Source organism: Gracilinanus agilis, chromosome 3, assembly GCF_016433145.1.
Source record: "Gracilinanus agilis isolate LMUSP501 chromosome 3, AgileGrace, whole genome shotgun sequence".
Lineage (NCBI taxonomy): Eukaryota > Metazoa > Chordata > Mammalia > Didelphimorphia > Didelphidae > Gracilinanus > Gracilinanus agilis.
In genome coordinates, this window is record NC_058132.1 from 638,005,384 (window position 1) to 638,018,371 (window position 12,988).

The following is a 12,988-nucleotide window of genomic DNA, read 5'->3' on the forward strand; positions in this document are numbered from 1 at the left end:
CCGGCCCGGAGGGACGGCGAGTCGCAGCGGCGGCGTCCAGAGGGAAACGGAGGCGAGCGCCTGAGAGCAGCAGCGGCGGCAGGCGGCGGCGGCGGCGGTGGTGGTGGTGGCTAGCGAGGGGATGTGTCCGGCCCCCGGCGGGGCCCAGCGCTGCCCCTGACTCGGGTTTCAGACCCTCCCCCAGACTCGGACTCTCTGTGTTGGCGGGCTCCGGGCCCCCTCCCCCCGGGCCCCGGCAGGAGCCCAGCACAGACGCCCCCGCGCGCGCCCCCACCATGTCCAAGATGCCGGCCAAGAAGAAGAGCTGCTTCCAGATCACCAGTGTCACCACGGCGCAGGTGGCCAGCAGCCTCACCGAGGACACTGAGAGCCTAGACGATCCTGACGAGTCCCACACTGAGGACGTCTCGTCCGAGATCTTCGACGTCTCCCGAGCCACGGACTATGGCCCGGAGGAGGTGTGTGAGCGCAGCTCGTCCGAAGAGACCCTCAACAACGTGGGGGACGCCGAGACCCCCGGCACTGTGTCTCCTAATCTTCTCCTGGACGGGCAGTTGGCCGCGGCGGCGGCGGCCGCAGCGGCAGCGGGGGGCCCCGCCAATGGGGGAGGAGCTGCTGTTAACACCCGGAGCGTGGCCAGCGGCCCCGCGGCCACCCCCCTGGGCCCATCGGCGGCGCCCGGCCCCCAGGCGACCTCTTCGGCCGCGGGGCTGGGCTCGGGGGCTGCTTCTCAGACAACCGCCACTTGTAGTTCCCGCTTTCGGGTCATCAAGCTGGACCACGGATCGGGGGAGCCCTATAGACGCGGGCGATGGACGTGTATGGAGTACTATGACCGCGACTCGGATAGTGCCGTCCTCACCAGGACCGGGGACTGCATTCGGCACAGCACCACCTTCGAGCCCAGCGCCGACCGGGATAGCGGCCTGGGCGCCACCGGGGGCTCGGTGGTGGTGGTCTCGGCTGTGCAGGCCACGCAGGGCTCCGACCCGGGCGGGGACGGATCTATGGGCTCTGTGTCCCAGGCCCTGCAGACTGAGAAGCTGAACCCGCCGCCGGTGCCCAAGTCCCAACATTTTGTCGGGCAGCCTCAGCCGCCGCCGCAGCCCATAGGTGGGGCTGTGCCCCCGGGTCCGGGCCAGACGCTCTACTCTGGACCGGTCGCAGCCAACCAGCCGGTCGGCGGGGGCGCCCCGCAGCAGAGCCAGTCTCCAGGGGCTGCGCCCACTGGCGTCTCGGTGGGACATAACGGCAAAGGCCAGCAGGCCCCCCCACAGCAGGTGCAGCCCACCGCGGCGGCCGGGACCCCGCCCCAGCCGTTTGCTGCTTATCCTCCGCCCCCCGTGGCTCCTGGGCATCTGCTGCCAACTCAGCCTCCTGGCCAGACCGACTACATGCCCCAGCACATGGCAACCCTTCAGTCCCAGGGAGCTGTTCAGCAAGGGAGCCCCGCTGCTGCGAGCAGCGCCGGGACGTCCAGTCTTCCGGTGGGCCCGGGCAGTGGCCAGAACCCCTCCTCTGTCGGAGCCCAGATGGTGGCAGGACCCGCCCAGGCTGGTGAAATGAGTGGTCAGGCTGGTCTCCCGCAGAGCGGAGCCGTGGTGCAGCCAGGCCTGGGACCCCCCAAATCTGTGACTCAGCTTCAAATGGGCGGCAGCAGCGGGCAGGGGGCGGCCATGCCTGCCATGGTCCCTGGAGGTCCGAACGTGCCTGCTGCCGTGCCAGGTACTAACGTGCCTAGTGTGGCGACTCCTTCTGTTACTATGCCAAATGTCCCTGTTACTTTAGGCCAGCCCCAGCTGAGCAGCCATACGTCGGGTGGCAGGAGTTCCAGCGGGATGCAGCAACACGTTGGGCTCCCCTTGATGCCGGGCACGTCTAATGTTCCAGCGAGCCTGCCCCAGGCCAATGTAAGCCAGTTTCAGACTCAGACACAGCCTTTAGCCGGACAGGTTGATGATACTAGAAGAAAATCGGAACCCCTACCTCAACCACCACTTTCTCTCATTGCTGAAAATAAAGCTCTTGTGAAGCCTCCCATTCAGGATGCCCTCAGCAATCCCCTCTTACCCGCAACGACTCCTATGAACAGCCTGGCCAGCTCTGTCTTCGGCATAGCCATTCCTGTCGATGGGGATGAAGATAGGTATGGAAAATTTCGTTTTTAATACTTTAAATGTTAGTACTATCCCAAACACTTATTTTTATTGGGGGTTTCTGATTTTTAAAATCTTATGGAGGTCACCGAGGAAAACTTAGATATACTTGATATGGATTTATCAGGACATGAAGAGGTGTTCATTTTAAACCACTTAAAAGTCCGACCTAAAACCTCAGTAAATGATTTGGTCAAGCCACAACTTTCAAAGGCTGTATATGGAGAATCGAAATTTTAGACTAACCATCACAGTTCAATTTGATAGCATAGTTTGAAATAGTTTTCCATGGTAGTTCTCTTAATGTATCCTACTTGTCAATTTATGGGAGAACATGATCTTCCATAATGTCAATTTTAAGGTGTTTTTTGTTTTTTTTTTTAAAGTCATTTAGAGAAGACTGTAATAGACATCTGGTAGCTAAAGAATTGCATTGAATTAGGCGTCTTCTCCAGAGGGTATTTTGTCCTGGGAGCCGGACTGGTGGGGTCAGATGAAGCCTCAAGAATTCATTCTTTAGAATTGTGGAAGGAAAAAAGCTTTTTAAATGAAATTTTTACATTTTAAAAGAGAAAGATGCTCAGAAGAGGCTCCCTTCCTTTCCTCTCTCTGAGGTCTTTTTGCTGCTGGGGGAGAAGGCATGAAATAGGCACATGAGGTTTGAGGTTTTTCTTTTTTTTTTTAGGCTTTGTGTCTGATTCTGAATTTAGAGAAACCTAAGTGCTAACTGGTAAAGGTTGCTAGCTTCCCTCTCTTGCTCCTTTTAAGGGAAGCTTTTAAAAGAGGTTAACTGAAAAAAAAAAAAAAAGAGAAAAGACTATCACATTAATTGTTTAGTAGCTGCAGTTCGGTTGAATATTAAACATTTTTTAGTAGGTTTAGAAGGATTTCAAAATGAAAATTGAATATACTATCTTATACAGATTACTAAAAAATTGGATTATGGTTACAAACTGTACAAAAATATGTCATTAATTCACATAGAAATTTGTAGGTAATTTAAAGGATCAGAAAAGACATTAAAGTATGCTTTGATTTTCAAGAGGTTAATTTTTGAAAGTGTTGTCAGAGCTTGAATCATTTCCAAAGGATTTATCTAGGATATTGTGTGTAGAGGAACACGATTTTTTGCCTCATTTTTTAAGCTTTCTCTCCCTGTGTTTCCTCTTAGCCCTTTCCCATCCCTCCTCTCCACTTCCCTCTATACAATTAGCATGTCTTCGATTTCCTCTGCTAACCCAGCACAGTTTCATTAAGAACAAATTTTCCTGAAATCCTTTCATTTCTAAGGTCACCTTTATACTCCAAATATTTTTGAAAATGACTCATAGTAGCTATTCTAAAATTCTCAATTTCAGAGTTAGATCCTATTATCCACCCATAGGTTGGCTGTGTTAATGCAGTGTCAAGTCTGAACCCCAAGCAGAGGGACCAAGATTCCTTAAGCCACAAAAACATCAGTAACATTGCTTACTTTTCATAGCCCCACAGATCAGAAATGCAGGTTGAAGTACTCAATTTCCTGGTAACAATTAGTACTGAGTAACAGACTTCAGTCTTTTTGGGTTGCCAGCAACCATTCATTTCTTTGTGAGAGATACACAATCATTTTGGCACCTGTGTCTGCTTCTGCTTACATCCCACAGATCAGCCCAAGAGGAGACAGGTGGATTAAACGAATTTTTTTAATACATATCTGGAAAAAGTTCTTTCTCAAAGTTTTGCTCTGCCCTACTCCCCCTTTCACTTAGCGGGCTTTATAATGATACTCCAGAATTTAGTTTTATGAATGATGAGTCAAAAGCAAAAACAGACATGAATAAGGCAACTCCAGAATGTATTCTAGTATAGAATATGGTCTGAGTCTTTCTCTCACCTACCTCTCCCTCCCTCTTAAAATATCTTTTATCAGGCATTTTTAAAAGTCTCATCAAGCATAAAGATAAATTGAATAACTATAAAATTTTGAAGTGTTGCAAAAATAATCTTTTTAAATGTATCTGGATTGTACTTCATGGTAGGCCAGGTACTAGCATTTTAACCACTATAGGTGTTTCTAATTTGGATACAGGAAGGCCCAGCCATTTTGATACATGTATATTTTAAAGTATAAAGTTGGCACTTTGCGCAGCCTTTTTTTCAATTATAGGATTTTCACTTAGAATTCCTTGGAACAGTTGTGAATCACATGCATTCCAAATTTCAGTCCATTATATTAGTATCTGAGTTTTAAATCTGAGTATGTGTTAAAAAAATTTAGTAGAATTGTATTCTAACACATTTGAATATTTTATCATTGTACCAACACATTTACCCTGGTGAAGGAACAAATCCATTAAGTAGGTTCAGTAATGACTCCTTTCCTACCCAAGATAGAGGAGGTGGGGGTGGTTTATAAAATAGGAGTGTTTTTAAGTTTTATTTTTGGCACAGTGTTTTTGGGAAAATTTTTATAACTTCCACCTATGGGATTAAGAATTGCATGGAATTTCATTTGTATTCATTCATATGTCAAAAATGGAACAAATGTAGAGAAAGATGACTGAATAAATTAGACATTTATAATAGGAAGATATAGCATCTTACTTTTTTGTGGCTTCTATAACATTTGAGCTATCTAAAATTGTAAGGACAGAAGGGAAACATTTTTTTCATAATAGTAGGATTTTAAGAGAGAAGAAACAGGTTGTTTGGGGCTGATACCTTAGCCTAAAACAAGTCCTACTGCAAAGCCTATACATTAAACAAGTTTTACTAGCTTTTCGTTTTGTTATGAAGCATTCCTGGTGTGGAAACTCCTTTCCCTGTTGCAGTTTGATAACTCATCTACAATTTATATAGTCTTGGAGAGTTGCCTGTGTCACTTGAGGTTAGGTGATTTGCCAGTGGTCACATAGCTAATGTACATGGTCCCAACTCAAAGGCTTGACCTTTTTTATCCCCCATACCATACTATGACCTCAGAAGAATTTGAGTGACTAAACTAATGACTTCTAATTTATAGATGATAATAAAATGGATATATACTAGGAGGTTTTTATAGTTGAGTTAGAAACATGCTAAATGTGATGAACTAGAAGATACAGTACATATACTGCAATATAGATGGTGCTTGGCAGGTTTAGTAAGACACGCTTCAATTAGTTATTTCTGTCTGAAATTTAAGGAGTCCATCATAGAATGGTGGCTTGAAATAGAAGTTATGAGAATTTGTGAACAGTGTTGGTTAGGAGTTACTGACAAAGTTTGCTTAAACCTATTGGTGTTTGAAAGACTCCTTTCTCCTCTCCTCTCTTCTCTCTCTCTCTCTTTCTCTCTTTCTCTCTCTTGTAAAAGGGGTTGGAAAGTATTGGAAAAGGAACAGAGTACAGGTTTTTTTCCAGAGATAGCTGCCCAATGTGAACTCTTCAAGCTACATTCCAGGAGGCCTGATGAATGGCTGCAATTGTAAACTGTCAACTGCAGCAGTAGTAAGTCTGTTGAAAACTTGATTGTAAGGATCCCTTCATGGCATACAGCCCTGGATTCTGTTAAATGGTTTTCTTTAGAGAGAGCTAATAATGGCTGATCAGGCTTATAAATTGTAAACCTGAGGTGTGAGAGCTTTAAGAAGTACTAAATAGTGTGACAATATTTTGATTTAAGTCTCCATTGATTAGTGTCATTCTTGTTCCTTTTATTGAATTGTTAAAGCAAAAAGATGCTACATACATGTATCATAAAATAGAATTGAGATTGTATAGTTATTCTTTTGCTTTTAAATCTATAGGGATTTCTATGGCTGAAATGAACAGAAACCTTAGTAGATTTACTAACTTAAGAGGAGAAACTGTTTAGATCTCTTAGTATTCTGGAACCACTACTTACACATCACTTGTTTATATTAGCTCACTATTATAGCTGATTGTTTTCAAACCCCAGATATCTCCACCCTCCTGATTTCTTGGAGATGCTACAAGTTACTGCTAATAAATCATTAGCCAAAAAAGTATACGTAGAATTTCAGATTGTGTAGTGGCTTCCCCCATTTAAAAAAACAAACTAAAAACAGTTATGGCATATCTGTTTTGCATTCTGAACAGTGGCTTTTCTAGGGGCTGTGAGTGGATACCTTTCTTTTAATTAACAAACTAGTAACTACAAACAGTGGAAGACAGCAGCAGCAATGGGCATGCCCCTTCACTTAACAGAGATTTTAAATGCAGTGGGGACCTGGGTAGAACACTGAAAGGGAAGCATGAGTGCATTTGTTATACAGATGGAAGAGGTAACTCTTGGTAGGAAGACAAACCATGGATTTTTAACCTGAGGATCTTTGTAAAGGACTATAGCAGTAAAGCATCATGTTCGGGCACTGTCCTCAGAGTAAAAGTTTGGGCAAGGATCCTGTGAAAACATAATCCACTATAGGAGTGGATTCCGAGCCTGGGCTAACAGACAGGCAGGCTGCTCTGGTCCATGGCAAGTGACTATTTTATGTCAGTGTTCAGTGACAGAGGATCACAGATAGGAATGAGTTGTCAAAATGAATTACTTCTCTAATAGAGGGAATGGTTGAGTGAGGCTGAAGAAAAGATGTTGAATTAATGGTTTGCAGCTACAAAAAGGATGTGATAACAGTGACCCTTGTGGCTTTGGTCATATTGAGTTTAGTTGGTCTTAAGCTTTACACTGAAGCTGGCTACTACATGTATTTACTTTGCCAGTAGATCTGTTTAGAACTTCTGTCTGAATAATGTTGGCCCTATATTTCTTTTGTTGTTGCTTTTCAGGCAATTTAGTGGAAGAGCAAATTTTTTACTTTGAAGAAATTATATGAAAATAATTATAGCTTTTATGTAGCTCCTAAGTAGTTTGGTGTAATAATAATGTTTTCAGTATTGCAGGGTGGGGGTATTGGAAATCTGCCTGGCAAAACTGTCCAAATCAAAGGGCCTTCACATTTAAAAAACTGTATAGTTCAGACAAGTTCACTCCCAAGAAGACTAAACAATTTAAATCTTTTAAGTTGCCTGATTAATAAAGCTATGATAAATTGAGTAATTTGCACAGAGTATTCATTTAATATTCTTTCAATCTAGCCTTGCCCAAGTTGCCACCCTCCATATAACTGTACAGCTTATTGCTTATTAAGAAGTATTCCCTAAAACTTTCATGATGTGCTTTGTTGTACACACTTAATGATTCCCCAGTCGCACTTCTTATCCTCATTGAGGAGACTACTGCTCACCATGGTCATTTTCTTCAGAGTTCCTTTTTAGGTGGCAGTGGTCTTCACGTTGTTCCTGGCTGCTGTCCCCAGGTTAAAATCTCTCCTTTGTTCTATGTGGTTGGTCCTATTTTTAAAACTTTCTCAAAGCATGCCTGAACTTTTTAAACTTGCCATTTACTAGAGACCCTTTTCATGTTTCTCCTTTTATGAAGGCATGTATTGAACTTTCCCTTTTCTGGAGATTACAATTTACAACTAACTACCCAGTGAATTTAAATATTGCAATAATCATTTCTCTGCAAAATTTTTAAGTGGTAATTACAGTTTTGTATTGATGTAAAATTGTTGAGAGTCTCATAGCCACACTGAAGTAGGTAAGTGGGTAGGTACTACAGGTATGATTATCCTCATTTTACAGATGAAGTTAATGAGGCCTAGATCTGCCCAGGGTAAAAACATAGCTGGAAAGTGACAGAAGCAGAATTTAAAGCCCAGGGTTTCCTCCTGACTCCCAAGTCCAACTAAATAAATAGTTCTGTCACTACTAGCTCACAGTCCTCCACAAGCCTCCCAAACCAGATATCAGTCCCCAGTGAGATTATGGAAACTTGGAGGTCTTAAGATTAAATTTAGAATAGTTGCCTATTTCTCCACTTGTAAAATTTGAATCATGTCATGATATATTTAATATTTATTTTAAAAGAATGAATTCATTTGTTATTCTGCATTTAGTTGGATTGAATATAAATCTAATCAGATGTTTTATTAATAATGTTGATAAAGTCTTATCAATAACCAATGAGACCATTTTAATTCTTATTTTAGAAAAAAAATTTAATAATATAGTTTTATCAACTTTAAGTGTATATAATGTATATAAATAAAACTAAATAATCCAGAAAAATCTGTAGGGGACCATCTCCATTATTCATGTAGAGGATTATTTGTAATTTGTCTTAAAGTATTTTTAAACATTCCCTCGCATCTTATACTCTATACTGTGTCTTGTGAAGAAATATTTCCTAAACAAAGGTTAAGCTAAATTGGGGATATTAATCAATTTACCAAAACACCTATTGAAGGACCAACTTCCTTTTGAAATAGATGGTAAACTGGCCTTTAAAAATTTGAGGTTCATGAGTATGTTTTCTAAAAAAAATTTATACTTTCAGTGTAATTGAGTCCTTTGTATAATCTTAGTGTATTCTCCCTTATGCATTAAAAAAACATTCTGAGAAATAGTCCATAACCAGACTAACAAAATGATGGATTGGCAATAACAAAAAAGAACTTTTGTTTTTGTTTTGAAAGGATATTGTCAATACAACTATTTTGATACTTTTTGCTCCTGTTGATTATAGGGTTAATTTTTTAATATCTTTTTCAATTCACCCAACAATCTTGATGTTTATTTTGTGTCAATACTCTGCAGTATACAAAAGTTATGTGGTAGACTTCCTGCCCACATGGAGCTTATTTTGTCTTGGACAAGACACATGAAACAATTAGAGAACAATACAAAGCAAGAGCCAAAATGTGTGGTAAAGTTATTATCTAGAGCCAGAAAAAGGAGAATGAATTGGACTAGAGAAGCTTTGTGGGAAAGTTGACTGTTCTTTCTGTAATTTTTCACTAGACCATTTCATGATTGATATTGAATTAAAAACTAGTTTATAAATATTCTAGGCTACACTTCCTGGAGATGCATTGTAGACACTTGTGAAGATCTTAGAAAGTGCATTTTCTTCTGTGGGTATGTTAAACTGGTTCTTGGAGCTTTAAAAACTTACACAGTCCTTTATAATTTTTATAGTGCTTTTCTCAGTTATAATTCGATTGACAACCACATCATGAATATATGGAGGTAAGTAGGGTCCAAGGAAGAGTTAAATCTAATTAGAGGCAGGACAAAAAAAATCCTGATTTCTTTTAGACCTATATATACAAGACTAGGTTGTTAGTATTAGCTAAAGTACAAGAGTACCTTGCTCTGAACAAATAAAAATGGCAATTGTGAGGTGGGAGCAGGGATCAAGAATGGTTATTCTTTGCTGTGCAAAAGAATTCATAATAGGCCCTCTTTAAATTGATTTCTTCAGTATCAAAATGTACACAAAATGTCTGTTACTTCAAAGAAAGTAATACAGAAACTATTTTATTCTAAATGAATTCAGAATTCATATTTCCTAAAAGTAGTGACAGTATTGGTATATAATCAGTGTTTTAATAACAACACAATCTAGATCTTCCCTGGCATCATAGTAGTTTTCTATGGTCGGTTTCTTTTTTTGTTTGCTCATTTTTGCAGCCTCCTTCCTGATGGTGGACTTGATGGTAGTGTTTGAGCTCTGCTCATTTGGGGTGTGGGGGAGGTGACCAGGGTGTATGAGCTGAGCTTCTGTATTGTGTCCTTTTGCTGTTTTCACAGCTCATCTGGGTCTCAGTAAGTTTTTGGTCCTTGCAGAGCTGGTGTGATTTTTTTTTTTTTTTTTTTTTTGGTGGGGGGGTGGGGGGAGATCTGTTTACTATTTCTGCCCTCTGCAAATACCCGACCCAGTTTGGTTCTATTTGTTGGCTTGCTTGTGGTTGGGTTTCCATATTCTGTTGATGATCTTTCACTTTTAGCCTGCTTACACTTTCTGCTTTATCCCTGAAATTAAAAATAGAAATAAACTTAATTGGTGGGTTAAATCCTGCTTACTTATTCCACTCCAAGTGAGCTGCTTTGAGGGAGTAGATGTGATGTCATCTTCTCCTTGAAGGGGGCAATTTAATAATCAGGCACATGTTGGTAGTAGATTTGTCTCAGGTGTTCAGATGTGCACTTGGGGGCTGGTTATTTCTGTAATTTATAATCCAGGGGGGAACTGAAGAAGCCATAAACTGTAAGCTTTTGAGTGAGAAATCGTGTGTATAGTTTGTCTTATCAACCGCAATATTTGATTTCTAGTTCCTTTATCTCACTCTAAGCTTCCAGGATGCTTTGTATTGTTTGGTTTTTTCTTTTTATACAATTGAGGTTTTCTTTTCTCCCTGAAGCATAGCTACTTTTCCAACAAAGATCGTCTCTTGCTAAAAGAAAAGGTGGATATGTTATCTGGGCTTTGAGTCATTTCCTGCTGTGCCACTTTCAGGGGCCTGGAAATGGCATAAATCCAATATTTGGCATGTGTGCAGGGAGTAGTAAACTGTAGATGAATGTTCTGCAAACTGATTTTCAAAAATACTGCAAAATGGTCTAGAAAAATGCACATTTTTGATCATGTGCAATTAAATATAGATGATAATAAAAATAAACAACACTGATTTTTCTGAAGTTTTTTAATTGCATATTTAAATTTAAATTTAAAGCCTTTATTGACATTTTGAAGAAAATTGAACAGAAGCTTTTGATGGTAAAGACTGATATAGATAGTTGCAAAACTGGTTTCAAACCTTCTTCCCTCAGGAAAGGAAGGGAATTTGTGAACAAAACTACCCTAAATCCCAAATTCCTTTCTTCTAGTTTGTTTTCTTAATGGGTACTTGCTAGTGTCTTTAGTAGGCTGTTTATAACCTTGAAATGCTTGTTGGTAATACCATATTCCCTCTATTTTAATTTTTTAAGTGTTGTCATTCTGAAACAAAATAGTCTTTGATGTTCAGACCTTTCAGCATTTATAAATAGCTATCATTTCCCCTTTCTCCCTGAAATTTTTGTTTAGTTAGGCTTCACAGAGATGACTCCTTTAATCTCTTTCTATAAATCAATTTTTTGAGACAATTGTTTCTATTCTTATCCCCATAAGGAATGTAAGCCCTTCAATTTATGTGTTCTAAGTGAAGGTTCAAAACCCAAGTATCACATTGGTTTCTGCTGCTGTCACCATAAAAGATGCTTTTTGGACTCTCTTCTTCCATTAAATATACCATATCACATAGCAAATTCATACTCCACATAACTAGCATTATGGCTTAATTATCTTCAGTATGACTATAATGTAGATTTCCCCAAATTAAATGGGCTTGTGTTCTGAAACCTCCATATTTATTTGTACTATTTAATGTCTCAGTTCTCATTACACCTAAATAGTTTTAATTTAGAACCTAATACTTCTTTTTTTCCTAATATTTTGAACTGTATAGAAATTCAGACTTGTAAAAGCTGACATGCTTTTAAAATTTCATGCTTTAAAACCATCGTAGTTGGTATGATTTAATTTCTATGTTGTTAAATACTTAAATTTTTTAATTTCTCTACTGAAGAAAATATCACTTTTTTTTAAAATATAAAAGTTGAATTGAAAGAGCCCACTTATGTGTTAGGTGCTAGGGATTTAAAAAATGAAACAGGGGGGCAGCTGGGTAGCTCAGTGGAGTGAGAGTCAGGCCTAGAGACAGGAGGTCCTGGGTTCAAACCCGACCTCAGCCACTTCCCAGCTGTGTGACCCTGGGCAGGTCACTTGACCCCCATTGCCCACCCTTACCAATCTTCCACCTATGAGACAATACACCGAAAGTACAAGGGTTTAAAAAAAAAAATGAAACAGATAAGTTCCTACCTTCAAGGAGATCACATCCTATTTTTTAAGTACATTACTTAATACTCCATTTTTGTGAATTTTGGCTTTCACATTTCATAGCTGCCAGGTTAATTTTTTAATTTGTTTTTTGAATTTCTACAGTTTTCTTAGAAAACCTTAGCATTATAGACCTAAGACTTCCCAAAAGCTTTATAGGTAGGAAATGGATTCATCTGTGATTCTGAGAAGTTTAGGAACATCACATTCCTTAAAACGAAATTACCTCTTCTTCCTAGCAATTATTTTTAAAAGTTCTGATAGCTAGAAAATTCATTGAGATGACTAGCTCAGGTTTTTAATACCACATTCTTGTCTTCAATCAGGGTTAAGTAGCTACTTTTCCCTTGGGTACTATTAACAAGATTCAGGAGAGGAGGCCACAACTTAAATTGTAGAAGAAATGCCCCGTTTTTCATGAGCAATAATCACGTGGCAGTTATTCTGCACTCAGTGCTGCTGCCAACCTTTGGGCTTAGGTCTAAGCATAGAGAATTATGTTTGTTTTTCTAAGTATAAATTTAAGAGAGTAATAATGAATCAGATTAGCACTTGAGGGGTCCTTGGTTCCAACAAGGAAACTTAGGCCTAGCCCACTTTAGTGACTGGCCAATCACTACCCAAAGAGCCAGGGAATGTCTAAGTGGAAGGTGGTGGTGGAATCAGGGACTTCATTCTGTCACTGGGCCTCCATGGGCCAAGGGAATCTTCAGTCAGCTGATAGAAAAGTCAGCAAGTTCTAAAATGACTTGATGAACAGGAAAGAGAGGCCCAGTGGTCTGGGGCAGTTTTCCTTAGTATTCAGCTTTGTGTAGAATCTCATTTGATGAGCCGCCTCCTTTGGATGTGTGACCCTGGACAAGTCAGTTCTGTTGTCAGTACCCCTCCCCAGAACCCCCTAGTGCTGCCTCCAACACACCAAGACCTCACCATTAGTGTTCTGTGGAGAACAAATTTAAATTCAGAACAAAAAGGGATTTTGCTCCTTTTGCCAGGGATCACCCCAATGTCTGAAGTGCCAGCCCTTTACTTGTTTATTCCAGTTATGGGAGACAGGGCAG

The 12,988-nt window shown here is 40.7% G+C and overlaps 1 protein-coding gene across 2 annotated transcripts in view; it reads left to right on the forward strand.

The window, feature by feature from the left end:
- The first annotated feature begins 135 nt into the window (after positions 1 to 135).
- The window catches only part of TSC22D2 (TSC22 domain family member 2), a 45,934-nt gene continuing 33,081 nt past the window's right edge, over positions 136 to 12,988 (forward strand). For both annotated transcript variants that reach the window (XM_044670851.1, XM_044670852.1), the window contains exon 1: positions 136 to 2,146. In XM_044670851.1, coding sequence (XP_044526786.1) covers positions 276 to 2,146 — 1,871 coding nt within the window. In that variant the 5' untranslated portion in view covers positions 136 to 275. The remainder of the gene's footprint in view (positions 2,147 to 12,988) is intronic.